The 22,190-nt window shown below is 35.3% G+C and overlaps 1 protein-coding gene across 2 annotated transcripts in view; it reads left to right on the top strand.

The window, feature by feature from the left end:
* The window catches only part of MYOM2 (myomesin 2), a 77,883-nt gene extending 56,257 nt beyond the window's left edge, over positions 1 to 21,626 (top strand). For both annotated transcript variants that reach the window (XM_082756844.1, XM_082756843.1), the window contains 12 exons: positions 3,271 to 3,415; positions 3,531 to 3,590; positions 4,822 to 4,889; positions 9,327 to 9,440; positions 10,791 to 10,878; positions 12,419 to 12,457; positions 13,146 to 13,251; positions 15,957 to 16,120; positions 16,449 to 16,485; positions 16,608 to 16,630; positions 17,464 to 17,519; positions 20,973 to 21,626. In XM_082756844.1, the coding sequence (XP_082612970.1) occupies positions 3,271 to 3,415; positions 3,531 to 3,590; positions 4,822 to 4,889; positions 9,327 to 9,440; positions 10,791 to 10,878; positions 12,419 to 12,457; positions 13,146 to 13,251; positions 15,957 to 16,120; positions 16,449 to 16,485; positions 16,608 to 16,630; positions 17,464 to 17,519; positions 20,973 to 21,284 (1,212 nt within the window). In that variant the 3' untranslated portion in view covers positions 21,285 to 21,626. The remainder of the gene's footprint in view (positions 1 to 3,270; positions 3,416 to 3,530; positions 3,591 to 4,821; positions 4,890 to 9,326; positions 9,441 to 10,790; positions 10,879 to 12,418; positions 12,458 to 13,145; positions 13,252 to 15,956; positions 16,121 to 16,448; positions 16,486 to 16,607; positions 16,631 to 17,463; positions 17,520 to 20,972) is intronic.
* The last annotated feature ends 564 nt before the right edge of the window (positions 21,627 to 22,190 follow it).

Genomic DNA, 22,190 nt, shown 5'->3' with positions numbered 1-22,190 from the left:
AAGTAATAAACTCTAGCACTGAAAGCCTGAATATTAGTGACTAGGATGTATTGAAATTGCAATATTCTGTCTTGGCAGTCTCGGTGGAACAGAATAAGCTATTTTTAGTTCACATATGTTTTGAAAGTGTTGACATCAGAGAGAGAGAGTGCCTTGAAGTGGATCTGCATTATTTCACCTCTTTAATTAGTAACCCACAGGTGACATTTACTTTTGGAGATTGATGATATTTTTGTGGAAAGTCACATAAAAGCCTGGTATTTATGGTGCCAATAAAATCATTGAACTTCATCTTGCTGCATAATGGCTATAGTTAGAAGCCTAATTACACTCTAAAACCTGCTTGGAGACTGGACTACAGTCACTGAACATGTTCAATAGACCATTATGCTGGTGAATAGTAGCCTGTTTCTTGACACTGGCTAAAGTGATAAATGTTTCCTTCTAGGTGCTACAAAGGGAACAGTTTCTGTAATATTTTGAAATAATCTGAGAATGGAATGAACTGAACCCCACTTACTCAGCTGTAATTTTAATATTTTAATGATTTTTCTTTACTCAAAAGCAAGAAATACAAACGTTTTAGGAAGTGTGTTAAAGAATCAGATTGAAACATACACCTTGCTTTTCTTGTTCTGCTTCTGGAAAATCTCAATTTAACCTTCTCTCTGAGAACTCATTAAATTAATGCAAGTGTTGTCCTTGACTTCTGTGGGCAAGAAATTAAAAGTGAGAATTTGAATTTGTGCTGTTTGACAATTTGCCGCAACTATACCCTCTCTTTTAAATCTACCTGGCCTATCTTCTCCACTCATATATATAATCTCTTATATAAGTAATTATACTTATTTTTGGTTATATTAATTTTTTGGAACTGTTCGCTTTTCACAAATTCCTATACAAGAGAATAAATAATTTCTGAAGCTTACACATTTCCTTCTTTTCTAATTGATTGCCATGTCTTCCTAACACCTTTCTGAATTTCAGGTGCCCGCTATTTCCATATGAATTGCACTGAAGTCTTTTCATTCCCAAAGCCTCAGTATTCCTTATTCTGATTTTCTAGGAGAGGGCAGGCACCACCGCTATTCAATTCAAAACAGGGTCATCTGGTCCTACTGTCTTCATCCATTTTAAGATATATTTTGTCATTTCACAATTCCATAATACATGTTCTTTTAATGATCTTTTAGTTTTAAGATGAAGGGGAATGAAAAGACATTTCATTAAAGGATTTATGTCTCATTTTTAGTGCCTATGTATTTTTTTTTCTCTGTTACATTGAACCATAGCTTTATATTTTCATTTATTACAGCATTTACAATATTTTTCATGTTTTCAGTTCTGTCTTCTCCTCGGTACTTTTGACTCTTTCTTTTTCAGGTATTCTGTTTTATCATACAGTTTATAATGTGCATTGGATGCATTTTTTTGTTGTTGTTGTTGTTGTTGACATTATTATAAACTTGACAGAACTTTACAAATTCATACCCTAATTTACACTTGTACTGTTGGTACATTTGAAAGCACCAGTAATGAATGCTAACAACCTTGAATATGTCAATGCTATTCTTAGATAGGCACCTCAGGTAGCTGCAAGTGTGGCAGATTTCCCTACCCTTATAACTGTCCTTCAGTTGACTACTTTTGCAGGTTTTCCCCAGCTGGTAGTTTTGGTGTACTGAACATTAAGTGAGTATACATTGCATAAAGTCCTGCATCTGTGTGGGAGCTATTCTACCAGGCTTGCTGTCCATATAACAGTGAATCTGTTCTTGAAGCTGGCTGGGAGGCGTCCCTCAAAGGTGAAGAAATATATGTGGGGTCATTCTTTCTAATTTTAGACAAGTACTTAAAGTTCCTTCCACTTAAGGAATTGGTCCCAGAGAGTTCAACAAGTGTTATTTTTACCCCATCTCCCCCCGCCCCCCCTTTTTTTTTTCCTTTCCTTTTTCTTATTCTTTCCTAAACACACAGATAAAGCTCGTGGCTTTATCTGTTTCAGGTTTTGGACTCCAAGAAGAAGGTTAATAAAAATATTCTGTTTATAAGGCCTCCTGTCTCCTTATAACAACTACAGGCTCTATAATAACTTACTGCATGACTTAAAAGTGATACTTTTGTCCCCTCATGAATGGAACGGTTGTCATGTAACATCCTTAGCTGTTTAGTTACCCAAACACATTGACCAAGTAACTTGTGTAATTATTTTTTGCTTTACTTCAGGAATTTTTTAGTTGAGATTCAAACAATGTCACTGTTAGTGGGACACATGGTCCTCATAGTTTACTAACTGAATGAAAGAGATATTATTTAGGATAATGTGGTTGTATCTAAAATAGTACCTGCAAATTCTAAACACATTTTGCACTTATTGTCCAATATTTGCTTATAATTTTCTATTTTCTTGAAGGTTCCTGCTTATAATTTATCTTTCTGGAATAATTATTAGAAAGCAAACACAAAAAGGACACAAACAGTGAAAAGCATATTTATTTTAGAAGTCAAGTCAATATTTGGTATTTTGGGTATTCTCCAAGGACTTTAGTAGGTAGCTAGATTTTTTGACAGAATCTTAATTCTCTTTTGTTGGACTTTGTTAATCTTCTTAGTTCCCAGAATCTCTGTTGGGTTTGAATGGGGAAGCCACAAGTTACTGTTCTCTGTCATGGTCTTACACTTTAGTGTTCCCCAAAAATAATAGGTAGTAGAAGATGAGCAAATCATTATATCCTTCCTAAATATATTTTTTTAGTGAGGAAAAAAATCCTGTATCAAGCTGCCACTTATGTCTTAGAGGTATTTAGTAGTTATGATGGTTTGAATTTGTTATGATGGATTTATTTACAAGGTACATGTTTGAAGATCTGTGTCTACAAACTTAACACTTGCAGCTGTCTTTATACTCTGCTAGGAACAGTGTTTCAAACTAGCAAAACCCTTTGTTGAGCTGGAAGCTGTACTGCAACTAAAGGCTGGATGTGGAACCTCTTCTTCCGACGTGCATAGTACAACAAACTATTATTTTTAAATCTAAAACACCTGTATTATGATGATTTGAGTATTCCAAATGCACACTTACTGCCACCTCTGGGACCTTGTTGTACAATAGCAAAGGAAATCACAGCCCTCTTCCTATAGTTTATGATTAAAAAGAATGAAAACATGAAAAAGATCAAGTGTGGAGTTGGGGGATCCAAAATATGCATACTTTGATAGTGATTCATAAGTAATTAACACTATACTAAAGTTATTGCTTATTTATTTCAGAGGCATAAAATAAATTGCGACCGTCCAAATGGTATTATAGAAATGGTGATGGACCGATTTACAATTGACAATGAAGGTACCTACACAGTACAGATTCAAGATGGAAAGGCCAAGAACCAGTCTTCATTGGTTCTCATTGGAGATGGTAAGTTCATTAAACATGGAAAATTTCAGTGAGACAGGTGAAGAAATAAACTTCAATTATTTCTTGACTACTTTTGTGACTAACTGATCTTTTGTTTACCTCTTCTGAAATTTAGCATTTAAGGCAGTATTGGCTGAATCTGAGCTCCAACGAAAGGAATTTCTCAGGAAGCAAGGTAAGAGAACAGATTAGTGATTTTTGGCCCATTTTGCAGTGCACAATGCATTCCTGGTGAATACTAGGTGCTTCTAACTTCCATTGACTTCATTAGAAGATAAGTATATCATGCAGTTGGAGGGGGTATTGAACCCTTGCTGGATGTGGATATTATTTTCTAACATTGTTGTATAATACTTGCAAATTTTGACAGAACTTTAATTAAGTAGAGAAATAAAGTGGGAATCCTTACAAGAGGTTATATTTGCTGAATATTCATGAGAAGTATGCTTACTGTGGGCTTCAAACCAGCAAAACACTTCAGCATGTTTAGTTTTAAACAAACAAGTTGTCCATTCATTATAATTGACAGAAGAACTGACAGCAAAACGTCAGTAAAGGAAGATTAAAATCTTGAGCCTGTGGTTTCTGTCCAGGCAAAATTTTAGGTACTAAATGTACATACATTTGTTTTATAGTCTAAGATAAAAATAGATTTAGGGAAGAAATTATACTGTATATATACTCACAATCAATGATTTAAGTGAAAGTCTAGGAGTTTGCTACCTCCCATCTGTGGGTATTGCAATCTGATCCTCCAGACATTAAAACATACTCAAAAATTTACTGATATGAGTAACCACAATAACTTCAAAGAGTATGTATATCAGTAAATTTACTGAAGGACATGCATAATTGACTTCAGAACATAAATAGGGAAGAGGGATATTTCCTGTTCTGCTGGAATGATTAATATATATTTTTAACTTCAATTAATTTGGACAAAAACTGTCAGGCATGGGTTTTTTGCTTTGAAATTGTAATTTGGTGAGCATTTGAATACAGTATTTTATTCTTAAGTTCCACATGCATTAAACACATCATATTGTTTGTAACTATTCTATTTCTTTCCTATGCTTGCTTAGAAATTGGGCATAAACTTATTTAATAAACATACTTGTTTTTCTCACTGTTTTACATTTTGGAATACTACATGATTTACCCTACAAACTAACAGATAAGTGCCTCAGGTTTCTAATCTATACTTTAGACACCTGTGTTAATACAATTAATACTTACTGCACGATTTTCCTTCTTGTTCATGGGTAGTTCAGGAGTGCTCTCTGATAATTCTGGTGTAGGGATGTGAGAATGTATTTATTAGCCTTTTTGTTTCTTTCACAAAGGATAACTCTGTTATCCTTTCCTTCATTTTATAACATATGCTTTAAGGCTATTTTCTTTCTTAGGTCCTCACTTCTCAGAGTTTTTGTATTGGGAAGTTACAGAAGAATGTGAAGTTCTACTTGCTTGCAAGGTGAGGAAATATACTTAAAATATTTTTAGAATGTGTTGCTTAGTAGCTGAGGTAGGAAAATATGTGGAAAGATTTTGATGTTTTTACAATGGAAAAATTCCTACTGAAATATTTTTATTTGGAAGAATTTTAAATCAAACTTCCTGACTTGTTCTTCAGCAGTAGTTCTCATTTAAACAAACAAACAAAAAGCAAGATTAAATCCTTAATTTAGAACAGGAGTAGTCTTAAAAATTAAAAAAGGAAAAACAATTTTTGGAAATATGTAGATAATCTAATCTTTTATAATAACTGTGAGTCATAAAAATTATTTAAATAAAATAATCAGCCCTAAGTGGTCCTTCTTCCTTCCTCAACAAGTAGCCACAGTTCAAACTCTTTCCCTACAGTTTTCTGATTTGGAGCTTCCTCTAACAAATTGTCCATTATTTAATCAACTGTAACCAAACATGCAATAAAAGTTTTTAGAATTGAAGTTATAGAACAGGATTTTTATTATATTTAGCTAATGACTTTGGAATCATAACTAATGCATATGTGCATAGAATTCAGAGTAAATTCTGCTATTAAGGTCTTTATATGCCATTCTGAACTGATATATTTTCATTTTTGTTGCTCTTTTCTAGAATGACTAATTAGAGGTCTCAATAACAAAGTTAATTGAATTTAACAAGCATTGAACTCTTCTTCACTGCCTTTTCCTATTGTACAGACTTAACTGTATTAATTTTCTTCATTCTTTTGAATAAGTTTTTGACTTTTTTAATTAGATTAACTTGAATCATTCATTATGAGTAATATGAGTAATATACATGCACTTTTTTCTTCCTTTTTTTTTTTTTTTTTTCCCTCTGCTCACTAATTAGGAGGCCTTTAACCTCAATTTATTCCCAGCAGAACTGACCTAGGGGGTGAAGCTGCCATTCTGCGTGCCCCCATTTTAGTGCTCAAGACTCATTAGCTAACATGGTACCTTTGCTGATACTGAGCTGCGTAGTTGCTGCATTTTATAATCTCATAGTGCATTTGCCTCAGGCATGAACTCTGCTTATCCTTTCATTAATTAAGTGTTGCTGAACCAGTTATACTAGTGTTAATTCTCTACAAATTAATCTGAAATTATCCTCTTGTCTTTGACAGTAGAGCCTATTTATACCACAGAAATTGTGAAAGGCTGATTATATGCTTTTTACCAGTGTACTTTTCATTTGTTTGGTCAGAACATTTTGTGTAAATACAATATAGGATGTGGGCAGTCTGCAAATTCATCCTTTTAACTATGCCTTTGACCTTATAATGTTCGTTATTGTTAGTGTGTGACTGGCTGTTACATTCAGACCATTGTTGTTTATGGCCGTTTAACTGGTATTTATACATAGGAAGAAGTTGAACAATAACACCTGGATTTGTCTGACTAATTTCAGGTACTTGACATTCCAGTCAGAGGTGTGGCTGACCTGGGCTGTATCTTCAGTAATAAAATTATCCAAGGAGCAATTGTTGCCTTCCTAGGCCATATCATTTCCTTCAGAGTGGCTCATATTCACACTGCTTAGTTGGCTTCTTGTAGAGAAGACTGGGCTTGCTTAGATCCGGGTCTCTTCTAACGTCTTTGTAGTGCCCTTGTGTAAAAATAATTTTTGTGGGTGTCCTTATCTCTTGAAAGAGCCTGGGATAATGTGAAGGATGTGATGTGACATGCAAGAGAGGACTTTTGAACAGGAATTTCTCAAAGACTATGGCATGAAATAGAAGACTTTAAGAACTGGTAGCTTGTATAAGACATAACTGATGGTGTGATCCAGATTTATAACAGTAATCATATGGTTCTACATATAAAAAACATGTCAAATATGTAAGGTATGGTTCTACATACAATGGTTTGCACTGGAAGGGACCTTAAAGGTCATCTACTTCCAACCCCCATGCCATGGGCAGGGACACCTCCCACCAGACCATGTTGCTCAAAGCCCCACCTAACCTGGCCTTGAACACCTCCAGGGATGGGACATCCACAGCTTATCTGGGCAACCTGTTCCAGTGCTTCACCACCCTCACAGTAAAAAAATTATTTTCCTTTTATCTAATCTAAATCTACCCTCTTTTTGTTTAAAGACATTACTCTGTGTCCTATTGCTACACTCCCTTACAAAGAGTCCCTCCCCAGCTTTACCTTTAGTCACCTTTAGGTACTGGAAGGCCATTCCCAGAGCCTTCTCTTTTCCAGGCTGAACAACTCCAACTCTTCCAGCCTGTCCTCACAGGAGAGGTGCTCCAGCCTCCTGTGGCCCTCCTCTGGACTTGTTCTAATAGGTCCATATCCTTCCTGTGCTGTCAATAATAATGAACAAAGATTGTGCTATGTAACAGAACACAAAATGTAGCATTCAGGTACCACTTCCATTCTATGGGATTTGACCTGATTGACTTTTGTTTGACTTAATCATTAATTCCATAATAGCTGAAGTTGATGAACTGTATTGATGAACTTTTTAGACCCTCAATGAGAGGGGGACATATTTGTCCATCTCAGTAACAATTTGCTGGTGTTTTCTTTTCATTGCATGTTTATTTTTCTTTACATGCCAGCATCTACCATCATTTTTCTTCAAGTAGTTCTAAATTTCAGAACATTCAGAAGCTACCCACTCTTGCATCGCCTTGACCTTTATTTGTACTGTATTTGTTAAAAGCAAGATTTTTGGTGTGCAGTTAAACAGTAAAAAAGGTAACTTTTCATAGTAAATGTCAGCATGAAATAACTTCGGCGCTGCAAACTGCATGTGTCTGAATCTCAGTCTATTTATTGTCAGATTGAGTGCTAACAGTCTTTGATGAAAAATTGTTGAAAAGCATTAAAGGCTTGTTCCTTCAGGCTTTGTTCAAATAAAATTGCCACTCATGTCATATGACTGTAGGAACAGCCGCTTTGTAGTTACTGGTAAATGTAAAATGCTGCTCTTTTTTTTTTTTTTTTCAGGCGAGACATTGCTTTGGGCCAGGTTGTGATCCCAAATACTCTGTCAGAGATACATAGCAACCACGCTAGTTATTAAACAGCAATATATATGATTAATGTGAACAGGATTTAGAGAGCTTCCAGGAATCAGTACAGGAGAAAGGTGGTGGTGGTGGTGGGGAAATTCCTCCTATTTGTCTGGTCATCTCTACAGAGAGCTTTCATAGAGCTGTTCATCTATAGAATAAGACTCCTCTAATGTGAAAGGGTTAGAAATTGGTGCATGTATTTCCCTCCTAGCAATCCACTTGAAAACTATTGCAGAACTCAGAAATAAATTAACCTCTGGGCTGCCCAATATCCATTTGTTCAGTTCTTTAAGGATTTTTTTTTTTTTAAGCGACTGCCTGAGGATTAAACATCTTGCCAGCTCTTTCCTTCTACCAAAGCCGTGTTGATGGGGATTCAGGATAGACACAGAAATACGATTGTATTTCTGTGATTTCTGGAAGGGTATAAGGTTAGTGATGTCAAACAAACCATAGTGCTTCTGAAAGGAAGAAAAATAAAACCCTTCGAGACCATTCATCCAGCAATATTTTAAGTGTCACTATTAGACAATTTATATTTCAAAATTATAGCAATACTTGAGGTATAGCTGTAGTTTATTTATGCATTGCTCAGACTAGCTGCTACTATTACAGCAAAATTTGGTCTTTTAAGAACCTTCTCTGTATCTGAAACACTTTTTAAAGCTCCTTTGTATTGAAAGAGACTTCAATTTGTAGGATTCCTCAAGTCTTCGTATTTCCTGTAGGATACAGTGTAATGTAAAAAAAGAATTTCTAGTGCAGCTCACAATTCTGAAGTCTTTTTGAAGGGAAGTAAAATGCTTTCAGAATAGTAATTTCAGTTGCTTTTTGTGGTTTGGCCCTGAAAGGCATTGCTTAGGTAGCCAGGATGAATCTGCAAATTGGCTGAATGTTCTCCAAGATAGGGCCTAGAATGTGTTGCAGGTCTCTGGAGACACATGGCAAACATAAAACGATAAAAGAGAGTTCAGCATCTGTAATTTCAAAGATACTTCTCACAGGTATCTCTAGACAAACTACAACCTTATAACAAGGATGCAAAATCCTTTAAGGAAGGACGTAGACAGGATTGCCTTTAAGGATTTGACAGTGCTCTTAAGCGCTGAGCTGCCTACTTCTGACCAGTTCTGTGCTGCAAATACTAAGAATTTGCTGAATCGGAATTGTTTTTTTCTGCTTAGCTATTTGATGTACATTATATATATATATATATATATATATATATATATATATATATATATAAAAAGGCTTCTTATGCTGAAAGTAGTATGTAACTATGTATGTATGTATGTAACAGTATGTATGCTGAAAGTGTATGTAACTACATACACTACAATGTATTTCATCAAGATAAAGCCATGCTTATGTGCATTTTTTATTGTACAGGTTGCAAACACAAAGAAGGAGACTGTTTTCAAGTGGTATAAGGATGGTTCTGGGATTGATGTCGATGAGATGCCTGATCTGCAGAAGGGAGAATGTCACCTAAGTATTCCCAGGGTACAGTATCACCTTCTGATTAGAAATGACAGTGATGTGTTAGAGATTTGCCAGGCAGATCACTAAAACAGCTATCATGATTTCTACGAACCATTTTAAAGAAAAGGTGTATTTGCTACCTTTCAATTAGCTAGTGAGTTGTTACTGCTAGAAAAAGAGTATATGTTTTTGTTATCAGCTCAGCCAGGTTATGCTTAAGTTGCTTCAGCATCCTTTGTTGAACTCTTTTTTTTTTTCTTATTGAAAATAAGAAAACTTCTTCTCAGTTTTTCAATTTGTTCAAGCACCTCATATTTGACAGTTGCCTCAGTGTTATTTACTAAAATAAATAGGTTTGAGGTATATCGCTTCTTAAGGTTTATGTTTATGTAAACAAAATAGCCTAACTTGTGTCTGAAGCTTTACCTTGAAAAGGTACTTTCTTTCTCAAGTGCCCAAACCTCCCCTTGATCAAGTCTTTCAGAATAATATGCATTCCATTTAATTAGTTTATTTAATTCAATTATTGTCTTCATATTCTTATTATTTACTCACTTCGTTTCACTTGCAATAGGCTACTGAATTTCTAGTCACTTCATTTTTCTTGAGTAGACTTTTCTGGGGGAGAGTAGTTTCAGCTTGTCTTGAATTGCTGTCATTACTTATCATTTAAATATATGACACTTTTTCCATTATTCACTTGTTTGTGGGCTTGTATAAACCTAAGATTAAATTAAACAACCTCTAACCTGAATGTAAGTATTTAGATATTTCCCTTCATGTTTTTAAATAAAATAAAATAAGATCACCCAAACAGAAACTACTGCCTTTAAAGCAGTATCACTGTGATAGATTTTAGAGTGTAAGCCCTCAATGCATTATTTACTTAGCATACATATAATCTGACTACAGCTGCTGCTTGAATGAAAGCCACTTAGTTGATACTTGGACAGTTAAAGGATATAGATCAATTGTCATGCTCTACACATAATGACTCCAAAAAGTAATAGTTTCAGTTGAAGAAAAATTGCATTTCTAAAATTTGGGTGGGTTGAAGTTACCCTCTATTACATCTTACTAAGCTACTTATAATTTCTAGCGACCAGAATCAATCCTATTTGTCTCTATGGAACAAGAGAAAAGAGAGAAAGGAAAAAAAAAGTTTCTCAAGACAATTTAACTGAAATCAGATTATATTTTAGTCTTAAGGACCAACTATAGCTTCATAAAAAAGCATATACAAGCCATTTATAGTTTAGAAAGATTATTTATCCAGAACACAGTACAATGTGTATTGTTTAACTTGTGAATGTGTGCAATGGTTAAGCAAATATATTCTTGTTCAATAAACATCCTGTGCTTTCCTTGTAGTTGTCTCGCAAAGATGAAGGTGTTTATAAGGCAACACTATCAGATGATAGAGGTCATGATGTATCTACTCTTGAATTATCAGGAAAAGGTAACATTACATTTACTACATTGAAGTAATTCTCTGTACATTCTCTGAAGAGGTGTTCAAGATCTATCTTTGCAAATGGCAAGTCAGAAAGCATATTTGGGGTCCTTTATCAGGTCTTTTCATATGTTATAGGGGCCTGATCTGCAGATGATCAGTTTAGTAGGGGTGACATTGGGCTTTGTAATGGTTACTCTTTAATACCTTCACAGGCAAGAAGTAAGTTTTAATCAGACACTCCCCTTTATGTGGGATTATTTATTTATTTATTTATTTATGTATTTTTGTAAAGAGCTCTTTCCCTCTGTAAGCTTTGGTAAGTTTTAATGTCTACAAAAAAACTAACAGCACCAGGACCTTCGAAGTACCAAGTATGTTGAAGTGGGAGTCTCAGTGACTGTTATTTCAATTGTAAAATAGTAAAGCTGTAATTTTGAATGTGTGAAAGAACAGACCCACTTGTAAATGTAGAGAAATAAAAATCATACACAACTGAATTTGCAACTCATCAGAGTAGGATTTTCAAGTAACATTTATCTTGATCACTGGAATGAACAGAAGATACTGTAGTTCTCCATCTTATGACTGGGGTCCCTTCCTACTTCTGCAGTTACAGAAAAACTAGCCTGTGCTGGAAATGTAGACAATGAAATGCCTGTTTTGATAAAACACCATGTCTAACTTGTGGAACCAGGAGGCTTTGCAAATGTTAACCAGCAAAACCACAGGAACTACAGTATTAAACCAACCAGTGGATCCCCTAAATGTTTGATTTGACCCTGATAAACAGAGAAGTTTAGTAAGAACTGTGCTCTTGAAACTGCATATTCTATGAGGCAAGTTAGTTTGAGCTCAGTGTTCATTGTAATTCAAATGAAAATAAATGCAAACAAAGGTAAGAGGATTTGGTTGAAAATGAACTGATGATAGGCATCTACACAAGGTTTTATGTGTTACCAGATGTTCTCTGCCTTTTTCATTCTACGCAGTGACACTGAATGTCACTTGTGTGCTTGTTACTTGTGCTACAGAAAGTGCTCTAGTCTTCTGCCCTTTTGACTGAGGTTCTCCCCTTCCACAAACCCAACAGCTCCATCATCTTTCAAAAGCTTGATATGATACCTGTTTTTTTCCTGCTGCCGAGAAGTTTACATTTGCCAAATGCCATCTTACAGGGAGCAGGGGAAAACTGTTTTCTCCAGAAATGCAGTAATTTTTCTTTCTCCTGAACTCTTCTTCATATGTGAACTATCAAGCTTTTATGACCTTCTGTTGTTTCTGGCATGAAGGATACAAAGAGAAAAAAATGACAGCATATCTGACTCCGCATACAGCGGAGATACTCATTAACACAGCACAGAATTCATTTAATGTATGCAGACAGTCTCCAATTTGTCCTGTACACCTGTTGCAATTTTAATGGTTTTCTTTGCCTAAGGATGTGAAGATTTCCTATATCATTTTAATTAAACTAAACATAACAAAGCTATATTCTGATTGAATTTTGATTGTATGCTTTCTTTTTATTTTTTTTTCTCCTCAGTGTATGATGATATAATTCTGGCATTGAGCAGAGTCAGTGGTAAGTAAAGTCTCTCTTGGATTTTCATGTCGTTTTTTATTTATTTATTTATTTTTATATTAAAGTCAGCTGAGCCTGAGGCAGACAATTTTTATTGTAAGTGGAAAATCTATGGGAGTCATGATGCTTATATCTTTATGGGCACATTATTAAGGTTCTGAACAGGCATTCAACCTTGCTAATTGACACTATTAAAAGGGAACAAAGAATTGTTCCACCTGGCTTATTTGGTTTAGATACTGTGACGATGATATAGCAGTCATTTTCTTCATACTTCCCATTAGTAAATGAGCCTTATGATACAGAGAGAACTAGATTCTGATCCTATTTTCAGTAAGAAACTGGGAATAATTCCAGTGAAAGAACGGGGGATGTACAAGAATAAAATTTTTATGCAAATAAAATCACAATACTATTATTTCATGGCAATTACATAAGTAGCTTATTACTTCACAAAGCAGTCATAATGCTTGTATATGATAATAAAACCATAAACTCATGCTAAACTTTTACCTGATATAAATCAGCAGATCTTTGAGAAGCATGAATCACTGTCTTTTTGTTGTACTCAAGAACAGTGGATCAGATCTTGAATTTCCCTTTGTCCTGGTGTTGTAAACAGTCCATTTGACTGTTTTCTGTTTATTCCATTATCCTGTTTGATTTGCATGTATTCTATTTTATGTAGGTAAGACAGCTTCTCCACTGAAGATACTCTGCACTGAAGAAGGAATAAGGCTTCAGTGTTTCTTGAAGTACTACAATGAAGAAATGAAAATCAGCTGGTCTCATAGGTAGGTGAGAATATTTTTTCAAGTTCATGTGTACATTCAGATTTATTTGAGAAAAATATAGTCTTAAAGATTTACTATATACTATGCTGTGGCATTCATTTAGGAAGTAGAACGCTTTAGTGAATTTCTTTCCAGCATCTTATGTTCCCTTTTCACATAGTACATATGGTAAAAGAAATATTAATAGACTTGTCCAATACCTGGTTTTAATGTCCAGAAAAGAAGAATAAACAGTATTTCAATTTCTTATTCAACTCCAGACTGTTTGTCTTCCATTGTATCTTTGGTTCAAAAGATACAATGGTATCTTTTGGTTCAAATGGTTGGTTCAAAGATAGTAAAATATTGGAGCATAGTTTTCTGCTCAGAGTTGCCCTTTTCTATAAATGAATGAAATTTCTCCTCCAGGAGTAAGTGAATACCAAACATCTGCTCTCACCAGCCTGTACCAAGAAAGCAAATCCAAAACCAAACAACAACCCTCTCTCCCCCCCCAAAAAAAAAAAGGAAACAGCAAACAACACAACAATTTTCAATATATAGTCTTACATAACCCCAAATATTTTAATTCTATTCATTTTCTTTGAAAATATATCCAGTGACACAGGGAGGAGGGGCAAGAAGTACCGAATATTGTGAGAATAGCCCTCAGAGCTGAGAATCATTTCTGTAACTAGAAATGAGTTGGAAATTTCCAGATACTTTTCCAATATCTTCTGTTACATTAAGGTAACAAAGGTAACATTCTGTTACCTTTGGAGGTACTCCTTATGTATCTGTGTATTTACAGTTCAGTATTTAAAGTATTAAAGTATTTAAAGTATGTTCAAATACTTTGCTATGTTAGGCCTTCATTTTTTTGAAACTGCAGGTAGGGCTTTGAATGATTTTAAAACTCTTCAAGTTTTTTCAACTTTCACATTCCTTGATGACCTCCAAAGATGACACACAGTGAAGTGTTCTGACCAGGACAGGAAGAGGCTGGTTTGGCTGCACATTGTCTTAGTCAATTAGGAATGTAAGAAACGTGTCAGTGATCATCAGGTTCAGGGAGCTCAAGCAGACTTCCACAAGGGTACTCAGCTGTACTCATAATTCAAGTTTTGTATTCAGCAGGTTCTGCTCTTTCTTTCAGTAAATGTGATACTTGTATGAAGAAAAGGTGAAGAAAAATATCTTTTTGCCTTTGCCTTCTACCGTATCTGCTTAGTTTTAAAGGTGATGTTCCATTCCACCATCCACTTCCTAGCAATGCAAAACTATAGAATGTTCCATGGCAAATAGGGAAACAATCAGCATACGTATTTGTATTTGCTGTCTCTCTCCCTCCCCCACATACTAATATTCCAGATTTTATGGTAAACCTTACATGTCATCATCATGAAGATCATTAAACACAAATTTTGAACAAATAAAATAACATTTCAATTATTTCATTAAATGCTATGATTAGAAGCTAGAGTTGTTATTAAAAACTAAAACAAAAACAAAGACTGAAACCAACCAACCAACCAGCATCCTCCAGACTCACCAAACCTTCTCGCTTTTTCAAATGGAATTTTAAAGAATTACTCCTGGAGAAAAGAAAGGTTATATCACTCCTTTATTTATTTATTTATTTATTTGTTTGTTTGTTTGTTTGTTTGTAGCGTTGTCTGCATATCCCAAAACACACCATACAAATTTACAGCTAACTTTGAATTGTCCACTATCCTGCTTTGCAGGAAATGTAAATCCTAAAGCCAGTATGCATTATCCACTCATGGCATGGTGGGGAATGTAGTATTTTGTAATAAATAGCAGTTTGCATCTATCTATCTATCTATCTATCTATCTATCTATCTATCTATCTATCTATTCTGGTACATTGAACTCAATGTAGTTCTCTTACAGTAAGGGAAATAGTAAAAATTCCTTTTCCTCATCAAACAAGCTATGAAGCCACATCAGCCCTGTCTATGCAAATAAATTAACTCATCAAAAAGAAGCAACTGCTTACTTTCATCTCAAACATATGTATATATATATATGCTCATATGTACATATTTATTATATAAATATATACCTAAAGATGCTTGGGAGGAAGATACTAGAGAAAAAATTGTTTAGTTTATGAGGGAAAGAAGAAACTTCTTTGCAAACCATTCAAAATAGCGTGGTTTGCATGCTCTCCCTAAATAGCTTCATCTATTTCCATTATTCAGGACAGACCAGAAGAACCACTAATCTGAATCAACAGAGCATTTCTTATATTCTTAATTTAGGAAGTAATGATAAGTTAATTGAATGTTACTATGTGTTGTTTTTTTTTTTTTTTTTTGGTAGTGGTGGTGGTTTTTTTTTTTAGAGACATATTTATTAATTATCTGCAGTTAGAACATTTGCTGCTTTCCTTGTTCTTAACAACAAATGAACAAACAAACAAAGGTATATTTTGACTTGATGTGAGACTAATAAATTATATGCAAGTCTTCCGTGGATTTCTTAATTAGTTTTTGAAGTTAATGGAAGGTAAAGATTTTTTGTTCCTGTTCTATTTCATACCCATGCTAGAAAGAAAAGAATCTCCTATGAAATTGCTCTCATTAGTTGCATTTTATTTGTAATTTAGAAATAGTGTGTTATCCTTTGAAATTTTTCATAGATGGTCTCCTACAGAGAATATACATGAAAATAATGTTCAAACCCATTTCTATTCATTCAAGGGAATCTAAGATTTCTTCTGGTGAAAAGATGAAGATTGGAGGTGGAGAGAATATTGCCTGGCTGCAGATAACTGAACCCACTGAAAAGGATAAAGGGAACTATACCTTTGAAATCTTCGGTGACAAGGAATCCTTCAAACGAACACTTGATCTGTCTGGGCAAGGTATAAATATAAGACCATAATCTTTGGATTAAATCCACTTCATGGATTAAATAGAATTAATCAGGAGTAAACAGAGGAATGCAGTAAAAATTGAAAACTTTTGGTCAAAACCAGATGCAATTTAGTTGCGTAACTGGTATAATCTTTTTAGTCTCTTATCTGTTTTTACCACTAGCACCGTTGGGTTCCAGAGGTTTGGTTTTCCATTTTGGTACTGTATAACAATGTTTTTAAAACAGCTTTAGTATGGGTATGTGTTTAAATGTTTATACTGAGCCCCATATGCAAGTGATCATGTACAGTAACTCTCTCAACTGTTTTGTTACAGCTTTTGATGATGCTTATGCAGAATTCCAGAGACTCAAGTAAGTGCTACAATTTTTGCATTTTAATGCTATAGCAACAATCTTAATTTACTGAAAATGTATTTATTAATAATGTTATTAATAACGTTATGTATGTCTCTTCCTCTCCTCAACAATTTCAGGGCAGCTGCTTTTGCTGAGAAGAGTAAGTTTATTTTACATTTTATCAAAGATGTTCTGCAATCTAGTCTAGTATTCTCTTTAAGGCATCTATCATTATAAGTTGGCATAGCTTTCAGAGTTCTGAAGTTGCAGAAACCTCCTGTTACTGAGGAATAGTGCAATAATAGTAATAATTTATGGGTTTGCACTTGATGTGCATTTTATGCATTTTGCAATGCTCCTCTGTCTGTTTTTGTCTGCAGAGTTTAGGTGAGGTGTGAGTTTCTGGGTGTCGCACAAGGAGGTGTTGACTCTGAAAGCAAATAATATATTGGGATCTACCTACTGAGCAAAAAATAACATGCTAATGAATGTGGAGTACAATGGAGAGACAAAGTGGGGAAGCTTGTTACTGTTAGGGGCTGCATGAATTCTGTACATTGATATCAAGTTCCGTGATAATGAAAAGATGTTTCTACTCAGAAACAAAGTGGCAAAATAGACTTTTTTCTAATCTTAGATACCACCAAGTTGCTAAAAGCATCCTCTTTGTTTTGGTGCTCAAAGCTCCAGCTGTCAAGCTTAGAAGCATCTTCAAGGATGTAAAGTGTATCAGTTTAGAACTCCATAGCACAACCTTTGCTAAAAATCTGAGAGGATTATAAAATACATTAATAGGAAATAACACAAAATATTGCAAAAATTGTATTATTTTACATTTCATTAATCAAGCATTACAGATGTTTTTTTGGTTCTTAAGATAAGCCCAAACTAAAGCTGTAATTGATAGGTCACCAAGTTATAAAATTATGAAGAAATAAGTAATTTTGAGTTGTAAAGGTCACATAATCCACATATTTTTTCTTTAACTCCTAGATCGTGGTAAAGTCATTGGTGGCTTGCCTGATGTTGTTACTATAATGGATGGGAAGGTAAGGACTGTTTTCGTCAATTAGCCAAGTTGACTGATGAGATATTTGCTTTAATGGTGGAAAGGGGAGGGATTCAGATGATTTTGCAGAAGCTGAGAGAAAAAGGAGGAGAATTTAAACAACCTAATGGTGGTTATTTGATTGAGGAACATGCAAGTCATAAGTGAGAATGTGCACCATAAACTGTCTATACAGTCAGGGGAGGCACAGCCTGGTTCAGTTCTCAGGCAGGCAAGGTCAGCCTCCTGGTGCTGGTCTTTTGTGATGATTGTGTAGAGACTCTGAGTTAACTGAATACTCCAGTCTGGGCTGGATTTCAGCTCTGTGTACTGATCAGAACAGTTCAAGGGCCCACTCCATCCCTGCAGTAGAACCTGGAGGAGGAGACAGCCACTGTCTGAGACCCAATGTAAAACGAAGAAAACCTAGGTCCCATTCTCCAGCAGGTCAGTCATAGAGTCTTTGTGGTAAGAGCAAAGCAGGGTAAAGAACCTACCTGGCCCAATGGATTAAACTCTCCTCTGTATAAATGTTGGCAGATAGTCCCACTTCAATGTATAATTACAAGAGAACGGGGGGAAAGGACAAAAATCTGCAGCATTGTGCATGGTGCAGAGGAGGTACTTGGAAATGATTATCCAGCACTTCTCATGGCACAAGAACTAGGGTGTGTGCCTAATTAAATGGTCACTGCAATCGAAGGGAAGTAGTTTTTCAAGTGTTTCATAATTAATTTTTTCCTTAGTACCTTAGGCCAAAATAGCTTTGGGTCCAAAAAGAAAACAGGCAATGTCATGAAGAGAAGTCTAGCAGGGGCTATTAAACACATTTGTCTCAATACAGCTAACGCTTATAACTAGTTTCCACCAAATTGTGGAAAGTAGGAAGGGAGCAGGATCACAGTATTCATTCTCATTTTTCTATGCTTTCTTAAGTAGTTGCTTTTGACTTCTAAAAGAGCTAGATGGAGTTTTATTCTAACTGATGGTAGTAGTTTAGCTTGTGAGCCAATGTGACTCATACCATCTGCCGGCTATCGAGAACATATTGATCAGGGTGTTTATGTCTCTTGTGTGATGTGCATCTTCAGAGGCTACGGCTGTGTTGTTCTATGTGGAAATTGTCCTTATGCCAGAGAAAGTGGTTGGAGGCTCCAGTGAGCCTTGCACTGGATACTGAAAGCTACCCAGCTTTGGACAAAACTGACATGATTTCCTTCTTGGCCCATTCCTTTCTTTGTCTCTATTGAGTATTCACATGAGGTGCCTTCTTACTGTAGTAGACAAAAGCACTTCACAGTAAGAAAGCTAATCTGTTAGGAGGTTAGGTATAAGCCACTTCATGACCAACATCTTCAAACAGACAGGAAAAAACCTGGCAATGACATCCCACCCCAACTGCATGTACATGCTAACTGCAGTTTCTTCATACAAAATCATGCCCTAAAAAGCATGACCTGAAATCAAGGGAAAGCCACAGAGCAAGTTTCCAGAAGTAGAAGGGTTCAAAGGAGGCCTAACCATGTGAGGATTAAATAACTGAGTGAATGAAGGGAAAACCTCTGATTCCTGAAATCAAGCAAAACAAAATGGTTCAGAAGGAAGTGAAATTTTAAAATCATCTCTAAATTAAATATGAACAGCTACCATGCAAGATTCATGTAAGTACAAGAGAGAAGTAGTAGCACACGTGCATGCATGCATGCACACACACAGAATAGAGAAGTTTCCCCATACAATGGAATGGTCTTTCTGTGCAAATGTATGAACACAAGACAAAGCTTTACCGGTGCTTCTTAAGAGGGTATAAATGATTTTAGGTCACATCTATAATTTAGTAAATTAGAACAGGCCCAAATGATTTAAAAGGACTGTGGAAAATATCTGGTCTCTGGCAAGCTTTTAATATTAACATATTAAGACTTGATTAATGAATTAATTATTAATTGTTCTTAAATGAGGTCACTTTTGAAGGCAATAGTTGTGAAATGCTGCCTGAGTTACAGAAAGGACAGTAAGATTTAAACTTGCTGTTTGCCATCAGATTTAGTTTGATTTCCCAACATTTTATTTTCATCTTTGCATCATTACTCCTTTAAATATTTTATAGAAGAGCTAGTTCCCATAGTCATTAGTTAGCTTTAGATCCTACATGAAGGGTAGGATCATGTACCCCTTCATATAAGGGGTACTCGCACACTTAGGTTGTCACCAGGTTGCACCCAGAGCATGTAAATCTTCCCTCAATGGTCCTCTCTGAGTTTGGAGGCAAATAGTATGCAGAATTGCTTCTACTTGGGAATGTATAGTACTTTTGATCACTTAAAATTTCTGCCTTTTTTTTTTCTTTTTCCCCACTGAGTTATATCATAAATAAGAATTCAAGAAAAATAATGCACAGAAACATGCACATGTGAGCACAGATGGGCTTTCTCTCCTCTCTCTAGATTAGAATTCTGTGGAACCTGAAGGGTAATACTGAAGGGAGGGAATATAAAGAAGCATTCTGGTACATTTTTTTATATTTATTTTTTAACACATACGGGAAATTATCATGCTGATTTAAATTACATAGGCCAGAGTTTTGGGCGGAACGAGATTCAAGCAAAAGTGAACAAAGCAGATAGTTATCAACGCACGTTCTCAAATGATTATTAAACCTCTTGCATCATCATTTTACCTAAATACATAAGATTTATATACATATAGATACAGTGATAAAAGTAAGATTAGCAGTAACTCCGTATAAATTCGGAAGAATGATCATCAGAATTTTGTAGGCTTCTTCAGTCTTTGTTCAGTCCTTGGAAAATACGTGAACTGCCAGGATGACCTACTAGGTCTTTTCAGCTATTCTATTAATACACTGTACATGCATGCAACACTTTTACAACCTTTATGAATTATTTAGTCTTCATAAAATATTTCCATTTTTGGAGTCAGCAGCATTTGGAATCAACGACCAATGATTCATGTTATGTACTACTATTTAAGTGATTTATTTTTTTTTTATCATCTCAAGAAATAACCTCAGGAGGCCTAGGTCAAAAAAGATTTGCTCAGTTCTCCTTGGTGTGTACAAGGAACCTTCAAGGATGTTTTTAAACCTATCATTGCCTGAACATCATGTCAAACTAATGGGTTGCCAGGAGTTTCCTGCAGGCAGGACTGCATTGACAGTCCAACTTACCATCTTCAGGCTCTGTTACCCTGGGGCTATTACTGCTTCACAATCACTGGTAAGATGGTAGAAAGACTGAAAGAAAGAAAGAAAAAATAAACAAACAAACTAGGAACTCTACTTTTCAGTCCCCAGGAGCATGATAACTGTCTTTAATTAACTAGGAATAAGAAGTGCCTGAAAGCAATACTGAGAATACTGTTAATCAAATATGCCAAATCCTTAATAATATTTCTTTCCTTTCTTTCTTTCTATTTTTTTTTCCTCCCTCAGACTCTGAATCTGACCTGTACTGTGTTTGGAAACCCTGACCCAGAAGTGGTTTGGTTCAAGAATGACAAGGCCCTTGAACTTAATGAGCACTATGTGGTTTCACTGGAACAAGGAAAATATGCCAGTTTAACAATCAAGGGAGTGACCTCAGAAGACTCAGGCAAATTTAGCATTCATGTCAAGAACAAATATGGTGGGGAAACAGTGGATGTCACTGTAAGTGTGTACAGACATGGTGAAAAAGTGCCTGAAGTTAAACCCGGCCAGCTTGCAAAACCTAGACCAATACCACCATCAGAAGGTAGTTCTTAGAACCTGAGGGCAAGACAAAATCCAATAAATAATGCGCATAACTACATTTGACAACCAAAATAGTATACACGAGCTGTAGCTGAGGTATTCCCACACATAACTAATTGGTATTCTCCAAAGGCAAACAGCTTTTAGGAGTTTTGCTTTAGGGAGGTAGTTGTGCTACAGGGGTGTGCAATGTGCAATGATCTTATTATAAATACATATAATAGGGTGGGACTAGCAAGTAACAAAAAGCCAAATGCCTGCCAGAAGCTTCCATGTGCATATAAGTTGCATAAACCTACAGTAAAACTCCATTTCCACTCCCCCAGCCCCTACTTGTCTGAAAAGTAAACAAACCACCCCCCCCCCCCCAAAAAAAAAAGAGAGAGAAAAACAATCCAGCACTCTCTTGAAAACATTGAGAACAAATATCCCATCAATAAATATAGTGAACTGCAGTTAGACACATGTTCAGAAATGATTCCTGCTTTGCCTCACACACAGTCCCCTTGGCTTTGAAGTCTCTGATTACGTAAGTTTAGTGGATAGTCCCTATTTAGTAATGATATTGTTATTTTATAGTGTGAATTTATCTTTAGTGGAGTTTAATAGAGTTTTACAGATGTTCACTGTTTATGCCTTGAAGCATAGGTTACATGTTTGTATTTTGTTTTTCTTGCATTGTGCTAATAAAACTTTAGAAGTCACCTTTGCTACTCATTGCTCCAAATCATACCTAACTAGTTTTGTTTACTCTTTCATTGTTTAATTATTGCTTATTGCACAATTTCACAGCTGATAGCATGCAGACAATCGACTTTCAATAAAGAATGCAAATTATGGTTAATCACAGTCACTGGGTGGCACTTACAATATTAATTTACTCTTTACAATACAGGTCAAGATGCAAGATCAAATTGT

Source organism: Aythya marila (assembly GCF_965140915.1).
Source record: "Aythya marila genome assembly, chromosome: 3".
NCBI classification, from domain to species: Eukaryota; Metazoa; Chordata; class Aves; order Anseriformes; family Anatidae; genus Aythya; species Aythya marila.
Note: the sequence above shows the minus strand (reverse complement) of the source record. Positions and strands in the feature narration are given on the sequence as shown.